Consider the following 25,579-nt stretch of genomic DNA (forward strand, 5'->3'; position numbering starts at 1 on the left):
ACAACTTTTTCATAACAAATCCTAAGCAAAGACTGATCAAATTGCAAAGACGATCCTATACCAACAGGCCTGTGACAGAGGCCTAAGGCATTATCAATGCCAAAACTCTATACTAGGAGTCTATTCCAAACCCTATGACAATTACCAATGCATCTCTTCCCATCACTCTTGAGTTAACAAACGGCCGACAACAAGGGTCACCTATTAAATCAACTCATCCTCATCACTCTTAATCCTCCACAGTGCTCTGTACTCTGCTCTTCCCCAGTTTACTCGCTTCATCACACCCTAAACCCTGCAAGTTCAGAACTGAATTATATTTCTTTTCCCCTTTCTGTGTATCCCCTAACCTGGTTAACTGCTCCCAAAATGTACTCAGCCACTCACTCTGGAGCCTAAAAGTCAATCTAGGTTACTCTCCCTTCATATCCTTTCAACAAATTCTATGGATTCTTTTAATAGTCCCTTCACCAATATCGCAGTCTCTAGTTTCTACCCCTTCCAATCCAATTCCACAACTGGCCAAGGTTCTAAATACAATTTTAAAATACAAACTTTTATGTCACTCTACTAAAATGTCTTTGGTGTTTTCCCCAACACCCGATGGCCAAAATGGGAGAAGTGCCAACAGCTATGACCAACCCCTCCAGTCTCACCCCGACACTTCTACACTTGGCTCCTTCCCACCACCACCCCCTGCAATCAAAACCCATACTTTAACACATACAGGCTATAGACACTTAATTCTCAGTTTATACTGCTGGAATCATTTTCCATTCTGCTCCTTATTCACTTGGCTAATTTCTATTCTAAGAAAACTTCCCTGTCCCTCTACCCCATTTCAGGCTGAGTTAAGCACTTCTCTCTGTGCTTCAACAGATCCCTACCTGCTATAGTTTTGTATCCTGTTTTTCCCTACTATATAGTGTGGAGATAACTATGTTGCTCTAGTCTATATCCAGTTCCTAGCACAAAAAAGGTATATATTAAAAATTAAAATCATACCTTTTCATTAGAATACAGAAATGGAACAGTAACGTCACTGGGTCTTTTAGAACATTTTTAAGGTCCCTGAAACGTTGATGTAGCAGGAGATGAATGCCTAGCTCAGTTAACTGTCATCAGCCTCTAGTATTAATTTGGAAAAATCTTTACAGGCATCTTTTATTTTTCTGCAATTTGTGTTGCTTTGATTACAGTTTTTGATTAATGTATTGGTTAAAGATCTTTTGCAGCAATTATGTCTTAGGCTTATTTTTAAATATCTTAACATAATCTTCAAATTAAAAAAATCAGCCCAGGTACTAAATAAAAAGAGAAAAGGAAACTGACACTTTGTTTCCTATTATGTTTATTACTATTTCCTTTATTACTTTATTTTCTATTATGTGTATGTATTACATTATCTTATTTTATTCAACTCTCATTTTACAAAACATAAGGAAACTAAGGCCCAGAGAGGCTAAATAAAGTTGACGGCCACACTGTTCTGTATGCTATGGGGGAGAGCCTGATTTCAAAGCCTCTCTATGCAGCTACAAATTCCATGCTCTTCTCACTATAAAATGATGTATTATGAAAACCTAGGAGCACCTAATCGAAAAATAAAGACCTATGCAAAGCACTTACCTTCGAGAAAAATTATTGGCAAAATCAAATAACTATGCATTAAATTGTACACACTTAACAAGTTACTATTAATGCATATTCAAAGACAGTAAATATTAAAATGAATCTCCACTGAAGTTACAACATTAAATCAAATGCTTTAAATAATCCGATAAGAGTAATTTTCTTTTTTAATCTATGTTTAAACTGCTTAATATAATTAGTTTATACATATACTACCTTCTTTTGAGCAGCTTCCTTCTTTTTCTTGTCGTCTTTTTTCTTTTTCTTTTCTTCCATCAACTGTTCTTCTTCTTGCACTAAATCCCTGAACCACACAGTTGCAATTAACTTTCCCAAAATGAATTAATAACAGTAATGTTGCATATAGATTCATTTTCACTCTTATTAGAAGACATGGCAAATTATTCTTTTATCAGTCATTGAAATAAAACACAACTTGCAACCTCAGTCTAACTATACAGCCACTGCACAGTACTTTTCTTTAGTAAGCCACAAGTAGTAGAGCTTTTATCTTAATGTTATATCAAGGAAGACAACCTAAAGTTAGCAAATTTTACACTGGGAAACAAGCAACTTCCTCCAATTCTAGCATGTAAACAACATCTCATGAGCAGAGTTACCTTGCTTCTGGCCCCAATTATCAATTAGTAGCTAATGGCAATGCCTGGAACCTTCCCCACAATCCTCTCCTGACCAGGTATCTGGGGTATCTTCAGCTCTCCTTGCTCTAAAAAGCTTTATACCTATTTTTAGAACACAACTTATTCATAAATAGATGATTTGTATTTTAGCATTATACTAATTTCATATCCTATAAACATTCTAAACTATTCTATCAATACTTGGGAAACAATCCATAATGCACTAATGTAAGTAAGTTTGTTTCAATTCTTAAAATCAGAAATGTTCAAATTTGTCAACAGAACCTCTGGCTCGGGATTTCAAAATGAATGGGCAAGTGTATTTGTCTCCTCCTTTCTACTCTCCCTCACTGAAATGACAGGGAAAAGGGTACTAAATCTATTCAGAGCTGATGAATATACAAGAGCAAAGGAAGCTGCAACCTAAGAATAAACACAAGACAAGTCTTAAACGGCTTAAATGTGCCATCCTGTGGTAGAGCTCCAGAGAGGCTCCAAGATTAGAGCTGGTTGAGCAAAACAGGCACAGAGCAAAGACTGCATAGGAATACAAAGGCCACAACTACTCAGCTCTTTCCATCCACTTTCCATTCCTATATGGCTACATGGCCACAGGTAGCAAATGCATTTAAATCCAAAAAAACAATCAACACCCTTCACATACACAGGGCTCCCCATCAGCATCCCCCCAACCCTTTCAAGGTAGGGGACTACTGGGTAATGAAATCTACACAAAGATGGAGGAAACATACTCAAGTTACCTACATTAATTACCCTAGAGTCTAGAACCTAAACCTTCATTCATAATATCAACAGACAACCAAAAATCATGAGATACTTAAAGAAAATCAATACACAAAGAAAAAGTACCTAACTCTGCCCTGAGGAAGCTTTCCAGGGGGGACATTATGAATACCAGGCAGAGAAGGTTCAAGGGACATGAACTAGACACTTGGGAAATTGTAAATAATTCATTAAGGCTGGAATGCATATGGCAGTGGGGATGCAGTAGAAGATAAAATGAGAAACACAGACAAATACATACAAAACTAGAAGGGGTGCTATAGGTGCACTCCATTGAGATTACACAAAACTTAAGTTGGCTTTGCTGATGGAAGAAACTGAGAGAAGACGCAGGGAGACCATGAAAAACAAAATGAGTGACATTATGTAAATTGATGATAATTTAGTAAAGTTAACTATACAACTGCTAAAATCAGAAGTTGGAAGAAGAGGATAACTGTTGCTGTATTTCATTCCATTTTGTTCAAAGCAGCACTGTCGTGTGGCTAATAGAGTAGCAAAACAGATTCAAGCCAACTGTAATCATGACTCATTCTCTAGCATTCTGTGTGAGGGAGGTAATGAGACTGAGCAAGCTCACTCACTGTAATCCTGGAAGCCAAGGCTGGGATAGCCATAGCATGTGAGAGAAAGAATAAATTCGTAAACAAAAAAGTTACATCATTGTCATGTTACTCAACCAAAGCTGTTTACTAGCTCCAAATACTTAAACTCCTTCAGCCTCAGTTTCTTCATTAAAACTGGGGATAAATTACCGTATGCACCTACTTCCTAGCATTTCTGTAAGGTTTAAATGAAGAATGCTTACTTAACACATTTGAGTAAGCAACTCGAATGCCTAGTCAGGAACCCCTCTCACCAATTCTCAGTGGCATCTCTAAGACTGTATTCACTCTACTTTTGTCAAGATATTTAGGGTCACTTATTATGCAGAAACTCAGCAATCTTTAGCATTTGTTCTTTGTGTTTGCCTGTGAATTACAGACAAGTCCTCTTCTAACCTTGTTCTACATCACTATAATTTTACTCTATGGGATGTTCCTTTACTATTTAACCGGAATTTTTTTCTCCCTTCTCAAACTTCATTTTGAAGACTTTTTGATGACATTAGCAAATGTTTTCCTGACCAAAAATGGTCTCTTTAGTACTTAAAAGATGAACCATATTTCCTCAAGGAAATATTATAGTATCAGTTGATACCAGAAGCATAAGAGAAAAAAGTTCTCTTCTTCAATACTGTCATCACCACCAACTAACCACACTTTTCCCACATCTCCTTCAGAAAGCCAATGGAAAAAAATATATAAATATACCTAAACACTTCGACTTTCAGAATTTAAATGCTAGTAGAGAGTCATGTAAGATATTTGATTCTATCTTTCACCATATCTATCAAAAGGAATAAGGGTCGATGGATCTGATAGGTCTAAGTTGTCCATGTTGTACATGCTAAGTTGCACATGCTCCACAAAGACGACATTCCAGTCAGCAATCATTCATCCCTTGAAAGTTAGTAGCAAAATATCTCAAATATGCAAGTTCTGGATCTAGGAATGAGAACAAACCTCTGAGTGATTAAAATGTTACAGTGACTATGCTGGGCAGTTTAAATATATTTTCCCATTTGTCACTTTTTTAAAACGATAGGGACAGGTTTCCCTTCTATAGATGAAGAAACTGAAGCTCAGAAAGGTTAAGCGACTTGTCCAAGGTCATACGGCTAGTATACAGTGGAGTAAGGATTCAAATCTTGGTTCTCAAAGTCATGGTCCTTCCTTTCCCCTACACCATAATACCTCCCAAAGTACTAGCTCTCTTTTCAGAAGCCATAGAGAATAATCCTTTTCCTTTCGATAGGTTAAGTGATAGATCTTCTCACTTTTATCTTTTCTCCAGACTGTGTGCCTCCACAATCCTTTTCTTATTTCCTTCCACCTTTTATAAGAACACTTAAGAACAATATACTACAGGAAATACAAAGTACTGGAGTTCCAAAAACCATGGGGTGTATAATCAGGAGCAAGAACTGCAAAAGACTCAAAGACAAAGACTAAACAACCACTGGTTTTAACAAGAGGGGACCAGGCATTGGTGATATTTAAGACAGCAATTTCAGTATTTTTTATTTTGTGAATGTTTGTGGGAGGACAATGTGGGAGAAACAACTAGACCACAACCAGTGAATAGTTGTAAAGTCCATACTTGAGGAGTTCAATCGTTTTGTGGGGTTTTTTTGTTTGTTTTAAGAAGAAAGAGAAGTAGGAGAGTAGCTAAAAAGCTATCAGAAGTGAGCAAAAATGCCTGTCTTTTTAAAAAAAACACTCATGAAAAATGCAAGGTGCATGACAGAGTACATAGTATTCTACCATTTGTGTATAAAGTGAGAGAGCCTATGTATTCATATTCATCTGTATGTGTCTAAAATGACTCTAAAAGAACACCTAAGAAACTAATAGTAATTGTGGGGGAGGAAGCAGAAGGAACTAAGCATTTGGGGCCCGAGAGGAAGGGAGATCTCACTGTATAAACCTTTTCATACAGTATTTTAGTTTCTGAGCTATGTAAGTATTCAAAAACTTAAATATTAAAAATTTTCCAGTATTAATATTAAATTTTACTATTTAAAAAGTAAAAGGCTGTTCTGTTTCTGGTTTGCTCGGAGATCCAGTCATGAATGCATGCTATATTCTCTTAGATTTCTTTTTTGTATCTATTGAAATGGTTACAGAATTTTTGTCTTTTGATCACTGATATGATTAACTCTATCGATGGATTTTCTAGTATTGAACCAAGCTTTGCATTTCCTAGTATAAAGCCAATTCAATATATTATTTTTTTAAATAAATTGCTGAGTTTTCTTTCTAATAAAGGCAAAAAACTATAATGCTACACTATTTTTTTATACTAATTTCACTGGCAAAAATGTTCAAGAATAATAATATCCAGTGCTGGCAAAAATGAAAGTTAAGAGGTTCTTGCTTATATTACTGGTAGAAAACTACTATAACCTTTTGGAAAGTATTGTGGTAACAGTTTTAAAAATTAAAGTTACACATAATCTGAGAATTCCCTGGCGGTCCAGTGGGTAAGAATCCGCACTTCCACGACAGGGGCCACTGGTTCAATCCCTGGCTGGGGAACTAAGATACTGCGTGGGGGGGGGGGGGGGGGGGGAGGCAGGAATGAAGGAAGGAAGGAAGACATAATCTATCCAGCCACCCCATGCTTCAGAATGTGTCTTACAGAAATAAAGCACTAGTACACAAGGCCATATGCGTATGAAGGTTCACTGCAGGGTTCACAAGGGCTGAAAAGCAGAAAAACTGAATGTCCATCAATAAAGAAATGGCTTTATAATAGCATAGCATATTGGATTGAAAAAAAGTTGATCTGTTTATTGATTTGAAGGAATGTCCCTAACATTGTTAAATGAAAAAAAAGCAATTTGCAGAACTGTGAACAGTGTTAGCCCATATTTTTTAAAAGTTGTCTGTTTGTATATTTGTATAACTTTATACAAATTTAAGGAAAGACATGAGGAAATACCCTCCTGAACTAGGACACCAGAGTAACCTCACAACTGAACCAACTGTTTGGGGAAATTGTTATGTTTTTTAAAAAGCATATCCCCATGGAAAATGTTATGGTGAACATGCATTATTTTTGAAAATTAGTACCAAAAAAATGTTTTTTAAAAACATCATCTACGATTTGCTTTTACTACTCCAGTCCCCACCCCATCTTCCCAAAAAAGGAAAACAGAAAAATGAAACAAGATTGACAAAATGTTGACAATTGCTGAAACTGGGTAATAGGTACGTGAAAGTTCTTTATTCTGTTCTATTTTTGTGTATGTTTGAAATTTTCCATAATAAAAGACAAAAATGATCACAAGCCTCCAACCAAATGATTAAAGGCAACAAGGTGGGAGATCAGAGATAGATGAAGCAGATAACTGTGTGAACCAAGTGTCTTAGGAACAGGAAGAGAATGGGTAAGGCAAGCGTCCATAATGGCAGCAAGATAGATCTGGGATCTAGAAAGCCCATCCTGGAACTGCTCTTCCTGATGCTTGGTCAGTTTTCCCTACATTCCCAACACAAGTATCATTAAAAACAATCACTTCCAAAGGATACTCCTGTAAACTGCTGTTGGATATGGACTAGCAAGGACCTCTGGTGAGCAACTTAGAAATATCTATCAATATTAAACTTTTAAATGTCACTATGTTTATGACCCATCAATTTCAATCTAAGCCTCTACAAAGGGAAATGTACAAAAATAGATACTGCAAAATAATAGCCTAAAAGCCAATCAATAGGGAAAAATTAAACAAATCATAATGTACTCATACCATGAAATACTACGCATTAGTTTAAAAAAAAAAGGAGGGGAGTTATAGATTTCCATGGTGTGCAGAAAGGAGTTATTAACACAGAAGGTTTGAGACTGTGATCCTAAGAAAGGACTGCAAGGTTGGCCACTGGCTGGTGTCAAGGAACTTGGATTTCAGGGAGGTTCCCACCAACCCCTAACTGATATGGGTAAGCTTAGTACGAACAGTATAGTTTTGCTGAAAGCCTACTTTTCTTATGGCAGTTGGGAATTTTGGTACACGTTAGGCAGAGGGTACCTACATAACCAGCCCCTAAAAAAACCCCTAGGCACTGAATTTCTAACCAGCTTTCCTGGTAGACAGGTTTACATATGTTATCATAATTTGATGCTAGAGAAATTAAGCACATCCTGTGTGACATCACAGGGACAGGAATCTTGGGAGCTTATACCTACCTAGTTTCCTCTGGATTTTGTCCAATGTGCCTTTTCCCTTTATGGATTTTGCTTTGTATACTTTCACTGTAATGATTCACAGCCATGAGTATGACTATATGGTGAATCCTGTGAGCCTTCCTAGTGAATCATCAAACCCGAGGGTGGTCTTGGGGAACCCCCTGAACAAATGTGGCCTTACAGAAAAGATCTCTAAGACACACTGCTGAGCTGAAAAAATGTCACGGTCCAGATCATTATATCATTTGTTAGAAAAACAAAAACAAAATCCCATTAAAAAAAGTACACATCCACAGGATAGCAAGGAAGCGGACCCTCAAGGTACCTGGATGATCTGACTCTGTATCCAAAATCATTTAATAATAACCTACAAAATGTTTAATCAATAAATCAATAAGAATGTGCCTGGGGATTCCTAACGTCAAGCAGTCTGCTGTGTACTGGGAGAACCCAAGTAGAATACATGGTTTTAAACTACAATTTTGTAGGAACAACAACTGAACACACCCGCAATATGGAAACAAGAAATCATTTGGTAGAGGCCATAAGCAAGTTCAGGAAAATAAGACATGCATATGAGCTGTCACAGCTAAGCAAAGCTTCATGGAGCAGTAAGAAGTTGATCTGGGTCTTAAAGAAGAGGCAGGATTTCTAAAGAGAGGTGGGCTTTTTCAAGCAAGGGAGCACAAAAGGGCATGGACACCAGCAAAGCATGGAGAACTGTTAGCATGGCAATTTCAGGGTCCAGTGTTGACTGGGATAGAAAAGGGAGGAAAAGCACTGGGTAAAAGTAGGAAATAAATTTGCTCAATAGGGTGAGAAGACTGTTGCAGTAATCCAAGTAAAAGTGTTATGTCCTGAACCATGATGGTGGCAAGTGGAAATGAATAGCAAAGAATAAATCCAAGATAATCACAAGAAATTGGAATAGTTGACAGTATTATTAAGAATGGGGCTTCCCTTGTGACGCAGTGGTTGAGAGTCCGCCTGCCAATGCAGGGGGCGCGGGTTCGTGCCCTGGTCTGGGAGGATCCCACGTGCCGCGGAGCGGCTGGGCCCATGGGCCATGGCCGCTGGGCCTGCGCATCCGGAGCCTGTGCTCTGTAACGGGAGAGGCCACAGCAGTGAGAGGCCCACGTACCACAAAAAAAAATATATATATAAATATATATATATATATATATATATATATATATATATATAAGAATGACAAAAGAGAGACAAGATAATGACAACTCCAGATTATAGAAAGCAAAAATTTTTAAATGGAGGCTCTGCTGTTAGAAATGATTATAGAAAATAGGGGGCTACTTTCCATAGGGCCCAACTAGCCTATCAGTCTCAACCTACCATAAGCCAGCTCACCTTCACACAGAAGCCAACTGTATGTTACAAGCTAGTTTTGAAAATAATTTCACATCTTCTGCCAAAAAATGTTGTTCACCTACTTTTTCTCTTACAATTTATTGTTTTCTCCCAGCCTTCCTGCTTCTCCTTTTCCTATCTGCTTGTCAGCCTCTTCTTTTTTCCTCCTTCTTGTCCTCCTATGCCTAAATTAAGCACCAAAGCCAGTCTAGCACCACAACAGGAAGTCACTGGTAACCTTCAAAGCTATAATTTCACCAGATAGTAAAGATGGAAACCAAACTGTTGCAAAAGAGGTTAAGCATGATCAGATTTTCAAAAATTTAGCCATGATATGAAAAAAAAAAAAACCAGGATAAAACTGAAGTTGTTTTTTTTTTAAATAAGGAAGACTAGTACTTATTTGGAAGTAGAAAAGGGGTTAAGGAATAAAGGTATCAGAGAGGGTGATAATAGATGGGGTAACACAAGAGAAGCTTGTTTACAGTCACAGGTAGTTTATACCTGCAAATGCTAAAGTAGTTAAATAAAACTGATACATCCATAAAATGGAAAAACTATACTGCTGTAAAACAGATAAGGAAGGCCTCCATATTCTGATACGAAAGGATCTGAAAGGTATATAGTTAACTGGGGAAAAAACTAAGGTTCAGTATACTATCTTTTGTGTTAAAAGTGGGGAAGAGATAGGAATATATATCCCCCATGTGCTCGTATTTGCGTAAAGGAATTCTAGAAGCACACACATACAGAAACTAATAAAAATACCTATTTGTGATAGAAATATGTGGAGAAAAGAGGACAAAAGACAGGATGGCGGCAACACTGTGTATTTCTAGATAGCATTTGATTTTGAACCATAAAGCATAGGCAGGTAGTGAAGCACAGGCAGGTAGTGAAGTCAGCATATCTTCCTCTTAAGAATGAAGAGAAAATAAGAAAATAGGACATGATGAGGTATCAGTGAAGATACAGATGATACATAGTCTAGATCTCTTCAAAAAGTAGGAGGTTGAGCTTGAAGGGGGCTTCTACTGGCCTCATAAACTAAGCAATAAAATAATGCTAGTAAAGGATTACAACCCACTGAATAAATGAAGAATCCATGAGTCCCTACTAATATGAATAAATGGATGAATTAACAGGGTAAAGGGACAGATCATACAGTAGAATGTCAACTAATGTAGCAAAAATAATGGACTTAGAAAATCACCATTTAGCAATCTATTGACTCAGGCAAGAATCTTGATGAGAAATAATATATTTACATAGTTTCAAAGTACTCCCAACAATATAATTATTAATTACAAAGAGAAAGTACTAACTTTACAGTGGTGAAACCTGACATACACCAGGTAGTTGGTATTCAACTTACCCAAGTAGTTTAAGTTACCATCGCCAATAATGAGATAAATGGACATGATGCACCTCCTTATATGAGGCAATAAGCAAAACAACATCAGTCCTGTGCTGTTCCTGCCAAAAACACATAATGTAAATCTAATCAAGAGGAAACATCAGACAAATATAGATTGAGGGACATTCTACCAAATAACTAACCTGTACTCTTTAAAAAATATCAAGGTCTTCAAAAACACAGACAGACTGAGAAACTGTTCCAGAATACTGGTGACTAAACAAACTTGAAAACGAAATGCAGCCTGTATCCTAGATTGAATCTCTGACCAGAAAGAAGTTGTTTTTTTTTTTTTAATTTGCTCTAAAAGTTATTACTGAGACAACTGGCAAAGTTTGAGTAAGATCTGCAGATTTGCTATTAAGATTGTACTGAATAATACTCTTCCAATTTTGATAATGGCACTGTAGTTACTAAGAAAATGTCTTTGAATTTAGGAAATATTTATTTTTAAATTGAAATACAGTTGATTTACAATGTTTCAGGTGTCCAGCAGTGATTCAGTTTATACACAAACACACACTAACATTCTTTTTCAGATTCTTTTCCATTATAGGTTACTATAAGATATTGAATATAGTTCCCTGTGCTATACAGCAGGTCCTTGTTATTTTATAAATAGTAGTGTGTATCTGCTAATCCCAAATCCCTAATTTATCCCTCCCTCCCCTCCCCTTCAGTAACCACAGGTTTGTTTTCTATGTCTGAGTCTGTTTGTTTTGTAAATGACTTGATGTGTATTATTTTTTTAAATTACATATATAAGCGATATCATATAATGTTTGTCTTTCTCTGACTTAACTTCACTTAGTATGATAATCTATGTTTGCAGCAACACAGGTCCACCCATGTTGCTGCAAATGGCATTATTTCATTCTTTTTTTATGGCTGAGTATGTTAGGAAATAAATATTTAAGTTTTTAGGGGTAAAGGGACATCACGTCTCTAAGTTACTCTCAAATGGTTCACGAAAAAAACCATTATGCATGTAAAAAGAGAATGAGAAAGCAAAGGTGGTTAAATATCACCATTTGAGGAACACAGATGGAGGCTATTCAGGAATTTTTTGTCTAGTAAAATTTCTCTCAGACTGAAATTATTTTCAAATAAAAAGCGCAGGTCGGGGATAGTGATATTAGAATTTTAAAAGAACTGAAACCCCCCACCGTAGCAACAGGAGCACCGTACAGTTTACAAGGTGCTCTGAAGAGATCATCCATTTTGAACCACAATGCCAAAACACAGAATTTATGTTATTGCCATTTGACACTAAAAGAAACCAAGGATTGGAAGCTCTAAATGACCTGTACAGTGTAAGACAATGGTAAAGGCTGACCCCAAATCCGGTTTGCTAAACTACGCTCCTAAATCTACTCCCCTTTTGAGGCTTAGCAATTACTAGTTCCTTCATAATTCTTTCCAACTCATATAAAACTCACCCTTGACCTCTAATTAAACAATGCTCATTTTCTAATTATTTCAGATGTTAATCTTACTCTTCCAAATAGAACTAATTACTGTTCTGGGGACAAAAAGCAGTTCTACTTATATTAGTACTCCAATTTAATACCAATTCCTTCTTCCCTGCTGTTACTAACACTCTAACCCCATCCACCACCAAACATGCACTCTTTTCACTCTCTTCTACCCACATTCTACTTCTTTAAGGGCCAGTTTAAATCCAATCTATTCAAACAAGCATTTCCTGGGCAGCACAGCATGAGGTTAAGAGCTCTGGCTCTGATCCCAAAGAGATGTGGGCTTAAATCTCAACTCCACTACCGACTTGTGTAAGCAACTTGTTTAATTTCTCTAAAGCCTCCGTCTCCTTGTTTATAAGAGGTCTTAAACTGTACCTCCCTCAGAGGGTTGTTGTGAAGATTAAATTAGGTAATGCAGACGAAGTGCTTAAGAGATGCACATAAGTGTACACTAAACATTAGCTACAAGAAACTAGGTACAAAATATGGCACTAAACTAAAGTTAGGACACAAAGAAGACTGCGACCAAAGAAAGGAGAGCATACAGTAGAAAATGGAATTGACACACCTCTTAGAATGGCTGTCATCAAGAAGACAAGAGGTAACAAGTGTAGCAAGTGTTGGTGAGGACATGGAGAAAAGGGAACCATTGTGCACTGCTGGTGGGAATGTAAATTGGTGCAGCCACTATGGAAAACAGTATGGAGGTTCCTTAAAAAACTAAAAATACAACTACTAATGGCCCAGCAATCCCACTTCTGGGTATATATCCAAGAGAAATGAAAACAGGATATCAGAAAGATATATGCACTCCCATGTTTATTGCAGCATTATTCACAAGATATAGAAACAACCTAAGTGTCCATCAATGAATGAAGAAGGTGTTGTATACACATACAAAGGAATAATATTCAGCCTCGAGAAAGAAGAAAATTCTGCCATTTGCAACAACACGGACGAACCTTAAGGGCATTATGCTGAGTAAAATAAGTCAGACAGAGAAGGACAAATACTATATGATTATCACTTATATGTGGACTCTAAAAAACCTGAACTTGCAGGGGCTAGGGGATAGGAGAATTGAGGAGATGTTGTTAAATAGTACAAACCTGCAACTCCTGAAACTAAGGAGAATAAGTTCTGGAAATCTAATGTACAGAATAGTGATTACAGTCAACAATACTATGTTATATGCTTCAAAGTTGCTCAGAGACTGGATTTTAAATGTTCTCACCACGAAAAAGAAATGATAATTATGTGACATGATAGAGATGTTAGCTAATGCTTCAGTGGTAATCATATTGTAATACGGTAGACCCTTGAGCAAGGCAGGGGTTAGAGGCACTGACCACATGCAGTCAAAAATCTGCATATAACTTTACAGTTGGCCCTCCAAACCCACAGTTCCACATCTACTGATTCAACCAACCACAGATCATGTAGTACTGTAATATGTATTTAGTGGGGGGGGAAAATCTACATATAAAAATCCACACAGTTCAAACCCATGTTGTTCAAGAGTAAACATGCATATAAATATCTCAAAGCAGCAAGCGGTACACCTTAAACTTGCACAAAGTTAGATGTCAATTATATCTCAATAAAACACACACACATACACGGGCAATGCACTAACTGCTGGGGGGAAAAGAAAATGGAATTAATTTTGTTAATCATACCTAATAAAGTGGGAAAAAATTAAAAAGAAAAAATGGAACTGGATATATAAAAACAATTATTAATGCACAATGCAGAATGAGGCAGATGCCAAACCAAACAGCTCAAGACCCCAGATTCTAGATTCCAAACCAGACCATACCTGGTACCAAAAGACAAAGATATCACAAGAAAGGAAAACTACAGATCAATAACCCTTGTGACCACAGACTCAAAAATCCTTAACAGAAGACTAATAAATCGAATCTAGCAACAGATAATAAGGACTATATGTCTTGCCCAAGAAGAATTTATCCCAGGAATGCAAAGTTGGTTTAACATATGAAAATCAATGTAATACAACATTAACAGAACAAAGCATAAACCAACGTGACCTCAACAGACACAGAAAAAGCATTTGACAAAATCCAACACCCTTTCATGACAAGATAAAAACATTCAAACTAGGAATAGAAGGAAACTTCCTTAATTTGATAAAGGCCATCTACAGAAAGCCCACAGTTCACATTATACTTAATGGTTAAGACTGAATGCTCTTCCTCTAAGATTAGAAACAAGACAAGGATATTCACTCTTGCCATTCCTATTCAACATTTTACTATAGGTTCTGGTCAGGAAAATTAGGCAAGAAAAAGAAACAAAAGGCACCAAGATTGGAAAGGAAATTATAAAACTTATCTTTATTCACAGTTAATATGGTCCTATGTATAGAAGTCCTAAGGAATACACACACACACACACACACACACACACACACAAAACGGGTTCAGCACAGCTGCAGGATACAGGATCAACATACAAAAATCAACTGGCTAATGTTCTAAAACATGTATGAACGTTGAGAATATTATGCTAAGTGAAATAAGCCAGTCACAAAAGGACAAATATTACGAGTGGTTCTAGGAACCACTCAAGAGGTTCCTATAACAGTCAAATTCATAGAAACAGAAAGTAGAATGGTGCTTCCCAAGGGTAGAGGGGAGGAGAGAATGGGGAGTCATTGTTTAATAGGTAGAGTCTCAGTTTTGCAAGATGAAAAGAGTCACTGGTAGTGACAGTTGCACAACACTGTGAATGTGCTAATGTCACTGAAATGTACACTCAAAAATGGTTAAGACAGCAAATTGGCCATACCAAAATTTTAAATTTTTGTGCTTCAAAGGACATCAAGAAAGTGAAAAGGCAACCCACAGAATAGGAGAAAATATTTGTAAATCATGTATCTAATAAAGGACTTGTATCTAGAACATATAAAGAACTCTTACAACTCAACAATAAAAATATAACCAACTGTAAAATGGGCAGAGGATGTGAATAGACATTTCTCCAAATCAAACACACAAATGGCGAGTAAGCACGTGACAGGATGCTCAGCATTATCAGTCATTAGGGAAATGCAAATCAAAACCACAATAAGATATCACTTCACATCCACTAAAATGACTATAATCAAAAAGAACAATAACAAGTGTGGGTGAGGATGTGGAGAAGATGGAATACTCATACACCGCTGGTGGAAGTGTGAAATGGATGCAGCTGCTTTGGAAATAGTTTGGCAGTTTCTCAAAAAGTTAAACATAGAATTACCATATGCCCAGCAATTCCACCCCAAAGTACATACCCAGGAGAACTGAAAATGTACGTCCACACAAACACTTGCACATGAATGTTCACAGTATCACTATTCATAATAGCCCAAAAGTGAAAGCAACCTTAATGCCCATCAACTGATGAATGGATAAACAAAATGTGGTACAGCTATACAATGGAATATTTTTTGCCCATAAAAAGAATTAAGTACGCGCTACAACATGTATAAACTGTGAAAACATGCTAAGTGAAACAAGCAAGACAAAAGGCCACATATTATACGATTCTATTTATATGAAATGTCCAGAATAGGCAAATCCATACAGAGTATAGATTAGTGGTTGCCAGGGGATGGAGTGAATGGGGAGTGATTGCTAACGGGTATGGGTTTTTTTTTTTGGGGGGGGATAAAAAAATGTTCTGTAATTAGGTAGTTGTGATGATTGCACAATTCTGTAAATATACTAAACCACTGAATCATGTACTTTAAAAGAGTGAACTTTAGGGCTTCCCTGGTGGCGCAGTGGTTGAGAGTCCACCTGCCGATGCAGGGGACACGGGTTCGTGCCCGGGTCCGGGAGGATCCCACATGCCGCGGAGCGGCTGGGCCCGTGAGCCATGGCCGCTGAGCCTGCGCATCCGGAGCCCATGCTCCGCAACGGGAGAGGCCACAACAGTGAGAGGCCCACGTACCGCAAAAAAAAAAAAAAGACTGAACTTTATGGTATGTGAATTTAATCTCAATAAAGCTGTTAGAAAAAAAAATTGAGATAGAAATTGAAGGAGACATTCAGAGAAGGAGGAACTGAGGACAGGGCAAAAGGTAGAAGGGATAAAGCTAAACAGATGAGCTTAGCACAGACAAGAGTTTGGGCTTCCAGAGTCACTAGGGAGGCGGCAGAGGTTTCTAAGAAATAGTGAGTGACAGGCTCAGAACTGTGGCTTGAGCATGATTAACCTGCAGCAGTGTAGAGAATGCACATTTTATGTCCCTTTCTATTTTTACATGGTAAGATTCTCACTTATATGCCTCACATCACCTAGGGATTCACAAGAAGAATATTAAGTAAAACATATTTCTCTGACATCCTTTGTATGGTCAATTATCAAAGTAATGCTTAAAAATACATTTTAAATTAGTGCATATTTCACATCACACAGCACTATTTCCTTGTGTTTCGGGGGATCCTCCAAAAGAATAAGAGAAAGAAGGGACCCAAGTCAACAAAACACAGATGTCAAAATTATAAAAATATTCAATATCACTGCAGCAAGCTGTTCAATAAATGCTGGCTGACTCAAAACCACTAGTAAGAATAGCAAAACAAGTGACTTGGTTTAATCTTGTTTGTTATTATACAAAATCCAATCAATTGCTGTTTGCAGAAAATATCTTGTAAGGTTCAAAGTATAAAATTCCTTAATCAAGTTTCAATCTGTTTTGAACATTCCATCTGAAACGGGAAGTCAGCTGAGTCATGGTCACACAACATACTACTGCCTAAAATTCAAAATGCTTTTCCCTAGTTATAAGAGTAGAAATGCTAGGATTTCTGCTTCATAACCAGCTCACACAGAGTATGCAATTCATTTTAAAAGCAAGACCACTTTAATATGACATTTAAACTATACAGTTGGCCCTCCATATCCCGGGTTCCAAATCCACAGATTCAATCAACCAAGGATCAAAAAAAATTCCAGAAAGTTCCAAAAAGCATAACCTGAATTTGCCATACATGGGTAACTGTTCACATAACATTTACATTGTATTTACAACTATTACATAGTATTTACATTGTATCAGGTATTATAAGTAAACTAAAGATGATTTAAAGTACACAGGCGAATGTGTACAGGTTATATGCAAATACTATACCACTTTATATAAGGGATTCGAGCATCCTTGGATTTTGCTATGGGCTGGGGTGCGGGTTCTGGAACCAATCCCCCTCAGATACTGAGGGACAACTGTATTTTCATGTTGGTCTTTTGGGTTTGTTTTTTTTTTTGAGAGAAACTATGCCTTAGTTGAATGTTACTTTCTCTCTTTTAAATCTTAAAATCTCCCTTTTACTGACATTATTCAGCTCCTCTAACATCCCCCCTATAACACAATGTTTCTTAATATTTGCAGAGCCATGAGCCTTTGAAATCTGATAAATGCTGAGGATCATCTTTTTTTTTTTAAAGCACACATTCAGTTTTTCAAACTACCTCATACCACCTGTGGTCCCTCTGTGGAATCCAGGATGAGAAACCCTGTTCTGGTGGCACAATGCCACTCTAACTTCACTGGGGTATTCTTTTGAAGAATGCATATCACAAGCCCAGTCCTATGTTTCATTTTCTTACCAGGGTTCGGTTTACTACTGGTGAAAGCCAAAAACACGCAACTTTTATGTCTAACAATGGAAGAGCTACCTTCAGAATAACCCTTCAAAAAAGCTGCAATCATTATAGTTGGCCAATTTTAAAAAGACTTGTAATTATTGTAACTTCAACTATTTAAAATTATACCTCAGTTTCAACTAATTGTTTGACATATCCTAAAATGAAAGAAGCACTGAGCTAGTGTAAAGGTAAAAGTACTGGTTAAACTTTTAGCTAACTTCCTTCAAAGGGGTCAGGGAGAGAGCCTGATGTGATGCACTAAGAACAAACACATCACCTATGTGATATTCCTGCCAACAAGGTTTAACCTGAATCTAATCATACAGAAACAACCAGACAAATCCAAACTGAAGCCTGCAAAAACAACTAGTCTGGACTATTCCAAAATGTCCATGTCATGAAAGGGGAAGAAATGCATAAGGAACTGCTCCTGATGGAAGGAAATTACAAATGACTAAATGCAACCCTGGATTAAGGAACTGAGAGAAAAGAACAAACTACATTTTAAAAGATACTATTAGGGGTTTTCCTGGTGGCACAGTGGTTAAGAATCCGCCTGCCAACGCAGGGGACACGGGTTCGAGCCCTGGTCCGGGAAGATCCCACATGCTGCAGAGCAACTAAGCCCGTACGCCACAACTACTGAGCCCGTGTACCACAACTACTGAAGCCCGCGCGCCTAGAGCCCGCGCACCGCAACGAAGAGTAGCCCCGGCTCGCTGCAACTAAAGAAAGCCTGCGCGCAACAACCAAGACCCAACGCAGCCAAAAATAAAATAAATTAAAAAAAATTAAATAGCTACCCGACCCCCCCAAAAAAAGTCCAAAAATAAATAAATAAATAAAAGACATTATTAGGACAACTGGAAAAATTTGAATATGGACCAAATAGTACTATAACAAAGTTAAACTTCCCCGACTGTGATAATTTGACTGCTGTTATGTAGAATGCCCTTGTTCTTGGGAGATACATATTGTCTTATTTAGGGGTGAGAGGGCATGATAAAACAAATTTGGCAAAATATTAGTAACTGGTAAACCTAGGTGGAGATACATGTGTTCGTTGCACTATTCTTGCTACTTTGCTGAAGATCAGAATGATTTTTTAAATTTTTTAAATGAGAGGACATTTTCTCGATTTTGAGTGAGAGACGTCATAAGTCAGTCTGACAAGAATATATACAGCCATATCTATTTTAGTCTTTCCAATTACGGGCAATACTTCTGAGGTTGTCATAAAACAGAACTGTAAAGGACTGTATTTTATACTTGCACACTTACTTCAGATGCCAAAACTCACAAGAGTTACAGAATGGTACTCAGATTTTTTAATGATGTTTATATTTAAAACTTCCAGAGGGTCGTTACACATTTTAAAATTAAGCTTACAGTTTGTGATTCATTTATTCTACCAATTGATATACCACATAGCTGCCAAATAAAGCTAGAAAGAAACCTACTAATATGAAATTGCTGGCCTACAAACTACATCACAGGAAAGCAACAGAATTAACAAAATCAGAAGATGATTTTTTTTTTTTTCCAGATAAAGTTCGGTGAATTCCAAGAGCAGGGTCCACCTTATCTAGGAAGACCTAATGCTCTGGTTTACTCCTGCTGTCCCTAGTCTTTTCTTATTTAGCATGTCCCAAGTAAAGGTGTCTCAGATAAAAACGTTCCAGCTTAGATGCTACATTATATGGTACACAGCATCTTTAACGACTTCTCTTGATGACATTTAATGGTTGGTTTAGGGAGAAAAAAAATCAGCGTAACAGGAAGCATGTAGTTCTACTTTAGACAACACACCCTATATTACAGTAAATTAGTAAAATGGTCACAAAATATATTGAGGGAATTGTTCTCATGTTTTCAGAAAGAAAGGAGAAATCAAAGTTATCTCTTTTCTATTGTGCAATATAAAATAAAATGCTGCCTAGCTGTAAGAACCCTATAGTGAGAGTCAAAAGGCCTGTTTGAATCCCAGCTCTGTCACTTGTTAGAGACTATAACCTTGACCATAGCTTTCTCATCTGTAAAATGAAGGGATCAGAATATTGGCTGGGATCATGGTCCAGATCTAAATATTCAATGATTCTATCACTTTGGATACATATATATATTTTTTTAAGTTAGATAAGTTGAGTTACAAGAGATTTTTTACAACTATAAACTGTAACTTACCATCTTATCTCTCCAAACTCCTATTTCTGTTCTCACATCTATTCTGTTCAGAGGCTGGGTCAATCTCCCATTCAGCCAAGATAGAGACCCCGTGTATTTACTCCTCTCACAACTAATCACAGACTAAGTAGCTGCCAAACCCCATATTCCACATCTTTAGTATCTCACACTCTCCCCTCTTTTCTACTACCATTTTAATTCATGTCTTCATCACACCTCTTGCCCAGATCACTAGTTATCATTCTTCTATCCTATCACCACCCTACCTAAAAGCACGTAGTAGCTTCCCACAATGTAAGATTTATGCAAAAAGTCCTCAACCTGATATTCAAGAAACTCTACACCTGCCCCCACCCTTACATGCCAATCCAACTGAACTACTTACTATTTCAAAATTCCCTATACTTTCTGGACTTTGTGCCTTCATTTCTGCTGTTGTTCCTACAGTGCCTTTTTCTCTGCCTTTCAAAACTGATTCCATTCTTTAAAATTTAGTTCCGATGGCGATCTCACACATCTAGACATTACAGTTCTCTTTTGAATGCCCAGGATACCGACAAAAAGTGACAATTTTAATGGCCAACAGTAAATTAGATAGTTTACCTTGTGTGGGCAACTAAACTTATCTATTGTGCCAATTTTGTTTAACTGGCACCGGCTACCTGGCATGCTGTCTTGAGGGTTTGCAGTTTAGCAGAGGGAAGGGAGAATGGCAATGTAACTTTGTCATTCATTCAGAGACTAGAGTTTCCAAACAGGGGGTCTATACAATGGGAATTTGGAGTTCCATGGTATTAAAAGATATTTAACATTTAAAGATTTAACGTTAAAAATCCAAATGTTTGGTTATCTTCGTGAAACATGAAGATCTACAACAGTGTGGGTGATTTTTCCCTCCAGGGGACCTCTGGCAGTATCTGAAGACATTTTTGATTGTCACATCTGAGTATTTCTGGTAGATGCTGCTGAACATCCCACAATGCACAGGGCAGAATTCACACTAATCAATAATCTGGTCAAAATGTCAACAGTGCCCAGGTTGAGAAATTCTGATCTAGAAGTGTTGCTTGTATGTGTGGGTTGTGCCTCCCCAAAGATTTTTTCAAATTTTTCAAGGTGAAGAACCATGCCTCTTGTGAAGCAACACAATACAGTCCAAAGCATACCAGTGGTGTGGCCTCCTGAAAGCTACTTAACCTCTTTGTGCATCAAAGTCTTCACCTATAAAACAGGAACAGTAAAAGTACCTACCTCACAGTGTTCCAGGATCAGATGAGTCAATATAAGACCTTCAGAAAAGTGTGCCAGGCAGACAGAAAAAACACTCAATAAATTCAGCTACTTCCATTCTTCCCCTCCCTAGTGCCTAGTCTTCCATTTGGAACATATAAGATGCTCAAGAAATGTTTACTGAATGAATACAGGATAATGCCTTCCTGGGGAGAGCACAAATGGGTAAAGACATACTCTCCTTATTTGTGAAAAAGGAAGCACAGAGCTAAGGATGGAGTTGAAAGGAAGCATTTACCCACCTAATCATCTCTCTCCCACCTCAGGAAACTTTTAACCTTTAGGAAATGTTCCCGTCTCACAAGGTCCTTAGTACACAGTGCCCTGTTGTTTTTCCTTTTCATTCCTTCTGACCAACTGAACAGCCTTAAGTATATGAATGGAATGGTATCTTCTTTTGACTCTTACATCATCTACCTTGTATTAGTTATTTATGTACCCATGACAGTTCTCCTCCTAGATTGCACATGCTCTCTGTGGCCAGGGACAACACCTGACTCCTTTTTATAAAACCCTAGGGACCTAACAGACCTTAGCAACTAGCTGGCCCAAACCTCTTGTTTTATAGATTAGGAACAGAGAGACTAAGTGATTTGCCAAGAGTCAAGGTCATACTGTAAGTGCCAAAGCTGGGATTCAGACTCTCATACATAGATGATACAGACTCCAAGTTCTACCCAACTGTAATAGCATATAAAAATTATACCTGTGGTAGAGACAATTTTTAATTTATAGTCCCAGAAAACCTCCATAGGAATTACACTGATATAGTTACCTGACAAAGCAAAAAAAGAGAAACAGACTGATACCTCCAAGCTCCTTTCTGACATTACACCTTAAAAATTCAACCTGTTTTATTTAACGGTTTCATATCTTAACATTTCTTTAATAGCTTTTGACAAAACTTATTTAAATATCCAACAGTTATTTAGTCAGTGACATCGGGTTTAATTTCCTTTAAATGATCCTGTAATTATTTTGAATAACAGAAAATCTCTTGTTTGGTAAGACGATGACGTCCATCCTTCACCGACTGAACAGATTCTTTAATGATCACTTTAACAAATTAATATCTATAAAACTCAAAAGACTAGCAGTTTGAAATGATTCCATATGCTGAAAAATATTCAGATGATTTGAACTGTGAATGTTAATTAAGAACCTCAACACGAACATAAAACTTATAATCACCAAGCACAAACTACATTAAGACCTGAGATAGAGAAATTTTATTTTATTCTGTTCAAGTGAAAGAAAGCTGCTCACTGATTAGGTTAATCTAGAAGTTTCTGAGTGTCCCAATACGATGCAAAAGAAAACGGCGAATAAGAAAGGAAAAGACTGTAAGACAGAAAATGAATGTGAAAAAGAGTTAAATACGGTGCAATGCCCTGATGCTTAAGCAATTACAGCTCAATAAAGCTCAACATTTCCATAAAGGCATCGTTTAAAAAAACCAAAAAACCCCTTTGTGGTGAAGATTTAAATTACCAGTGCAAAAGCACTCAGGTCCAAGAGGAATGAGAACCACTTACTGGAACAGATTTTTAATTATTTTACCAGCTGATAAAAAGAGCACACACCGAACGTAGATATAAATGTATTTTCAAAAGAAAATAAAACGCAGTTTATGCTTGGTAAAGTTCAAGGGCAACACTGTTTCCAGTGCAACAGAATCCGCCTGACTACAATGTGTGGAAAAAAAAAAAATGCGAACACATAGTATCTTTTTATAAAGGCAACAATTTGAGTTTCAAAGTAATAACGGGGAAGCCAAAACAGTTTGACAGCCCGCCATAAGGGCCGCCTCAACCATGAGTCACACAATGCCTGCAACCATTTAAAATAGTAATTAATGCACAAGTCCCCTAATTAAATTCTAAAAGGGGGAGAATGCTTTAACTAAGTTTACAAGAATTGCTTTTCACTGTGTTCCCCCCACCCCCAAAGAAAGGAACACACGCGTAATTACGCATCTCCCCGCAATCCCTCCATGCAGTATTCCCTCCGGCCTCTTCTCCGTGTCCGCTCCCTGCGTGCGAAAGAAAATGACACCGGGTAACTTCTAAACCCAGCAAAGGCGAGCCAGAGTGGAAATACAAGATTAATAGGTCGAGAGGCGGTAAGCTCGCCCATCTTACCTGCTAAGATTTCTTTCTGCGTCTTTGGTAGCTTTAGCTTCCAATTCTCTGGAACAGAAAAGAAAAAGGGAGAAAGAGAGAGAGAGATGCGCATGAAAACGGAGCTGCTGCAGCAGAGGCTCGCGCCGGGGCCGGATGGGGAGGGGGAGGGGAGCCCGGGGGGGCTCACAAAGCTGCGGGGCTGCAACCCCGACTGCGGTCAGGCGTCGCGAGCGAGCCGCAGCCCCCGGCCTGGCCCCAGCCGTGCAGCGCCGCCCCTCCGGGCCTCCCGTCCGGCCTCCGCAGCAGCGCAGCCGGTTTCCCTCGCGCCGAGGCCCGAGGTCTCGGGGACGCCCGGCGCCGCCGCTGCAGCCCGCAGTCGTGGGCCCTGCGGCAGCGCCCGAGGCTCCTCCCGCCCTGAGGGAGGCCCCCGCCCCACTCACCTCATGTGTGTAAAGTGCACGAGCAAGTGGGGCGCGGCGAGTGAGGCTCGCGAGCCTCAAGCCCTCCGTAGCGCCGCGGGGAGAAGCCCGAGCCGCTGCACCAGCGCCATTTTCTACACCGACCCGCTGCCGCCGCCGCCGCCGCCACCGCCGCCGCTGCAGGCCCCAAACCGGAAGTGAATGCCCCACTCGGCAACCCCTTCCGGGGGTGCCGCGGCCACCGGCCTCAAGATGGAGGCCCTAGCAACTAGAGCCGCAGACTGGGTAGGCCCTTGGCAACCACCCCGGCGCGGCGCGGCCCCCGGCTGGACCTCCCTGCGGGGGTGGGGGGATCACAGCCTCCGAGGCGCCCCGCGCAGCGGCAGGGGGCCCGCCGAACTCCGAGCCCAGCCTTTTTTGGCACGGCCGCCTCGGATTCTGACTTGAGTCCCTCTCCTCCTTTGCTGCGACACAAGTTTCCTTCCCTGCTGCCCGGCCCCTCCCCCACCAAAACACAGCAGAAAAAAAAAAAAATCGCATAAACCGCAAATTCTACCCCAGCCGCAGCATGATGATTCCTCGCTGCTTTTGAAATCCGCCACTTCTAATTATTTTTGACCTTGGGCCAATTATTTAACCTCTCTGCTTCTCTGTCTCCTCCTGAGGTAAGAATGCATACCTGAGGATGACAGGTTTAAAAGCGATTTTTATCCTTCGAATTTTGCAGACCATTTGACTCAGCAATTCCACTTGCATGAACTTCTGTTCAAAAAATAATCCTAGATAGCTACAGATAACGTCACCATCGTGATATTAAGTCCTGCGTAGATGGTGGTGAAAAATTGTGAACGGCCAAAATGTCCAACATTACGACATGGCTTTAAAAACTGAACTCCTGTAAATAATGCTGCAATGAACTTTGTGGTAAATGTCTCTTTTTGAATTATGGCTTTCTCCGGGTATATGCCCAGTAGTGGCATTGCTGGGTCATATGATAGTTCTATTTTTAGTTTTTTTAAGGACCCTCCATAGTGTTCTCCATAGTGGTTGTTCATAGCAGCACTGTTTACAATAGCCAGGACATGGAACCAACCTAAATGTTCATCAACAGATGAATGGATAAAGAAGATGTGGCACATATATACAATGGAATATTACTCAGCCTTAAAAAGAAACAAAATTGAGTTATTTGTAGTGAGGTGGTTGGACCTAGAGTCTATCATACAGAGTAAGTCAGAAAGAGAAAAACAAATACCGTACGCTAATGCATATATATGGAATCTTAAAAAAAAATGGTACTGATGAACCTAGTTCAGGATTAAAGAGGTAGACATAGAAAATGGACTTGAGGACATGGGGTGGGAGGGTGAAGCTGGGGTGAAGTGAGAGTAGCATCGACATATATACACTACCGAATGTAAAATAGTAGGCTGCTGGGAAGCGGCAGCATAGCACAGGGAGATCGGCTCTTCGCTTTGCCATGACCTAGAGGGGTGGGATAAAGAGGATGGGAGGGAGGCTCAAGCGGGAGAGGATATGGGGACATGTGTATGCATATGACTGATTTGCTTTGTTGGGCAACAGAAACTAACACAATATTGTGAAGCAATTACACTCCAGTAAAGATCTATTTAAAAAAAAAAACTGAACTACTGCACGCGTTAGGATACTATAAAAATGCTGGAGAGGAAGGGTAATGGCACAGCGGAAAATGGTTACAATAGAATAACTAAAAAAGCAAGTTCCTAAGTAGCTCACACTGTGAAAGCATGTA

General features: G+C 38.7%; 1 protein-coding gene across 5 annotated transcripts in view; it reads right to left on the minus strand.

Moving 5' to 3' along the window:
- Positions 1–23,997, minus strand: part of TNRC6A (trinucleotide repeat containing adaptor 6A) — a 97,206-nt gene extending 73,209 nt beyond the window's left edge. For 3 of the 5 annotated variants that reach the window (XM_089896010.1, XM_089896009.1, XM_089896007.1), the window contains exons 1-4: positions 23,827–23,996; positions 23,405–23,452; positions 23,236–23,295; positions 1,849–1,936 (exon numbers count right to left, since the gene is read on the minus strand). In XM_089896010.1, the coding sequence (XP_089752136.1) occupies positions 1,849–1,936; positions 23,236–23,295; positions 23,405–23,452; positions 23,827–23,831 (201 nt within the window). In that variant the 5' untranslated portion in view covers positions 23,832–23,996. Of the gene's footprint in view, positions 1–1,848; positions 1,937–23,235; positions 23,296–23,404; positions 23,453–23,826 lie in introns of all 5 variants that reach the window. The other 2 variants (XM_089896008.1, XM_022588503.3) reach the window with 2 other exon arrangements.
- Positions 23,998–25,579: the final 1,582 nt, after the last annotated feature.

The sequence above is a fragment of the Delphinapterus leucas genome, chromosome 15 (assembly GCF_059928025.1).
Source record: "Delphinapterus leucas isolate spDelLeu-1000000601 "Yukka" chromosome 15, BTC_Dleu_Yukka2, whole genome shotgun sequence".
NCBI classification, from domain to species: Eukaryota; Metazoa; Chordata; class Mammalia; order Artiodactyla; family Monodontidae; genus Delphinapterus; species Delphinapterus leucas.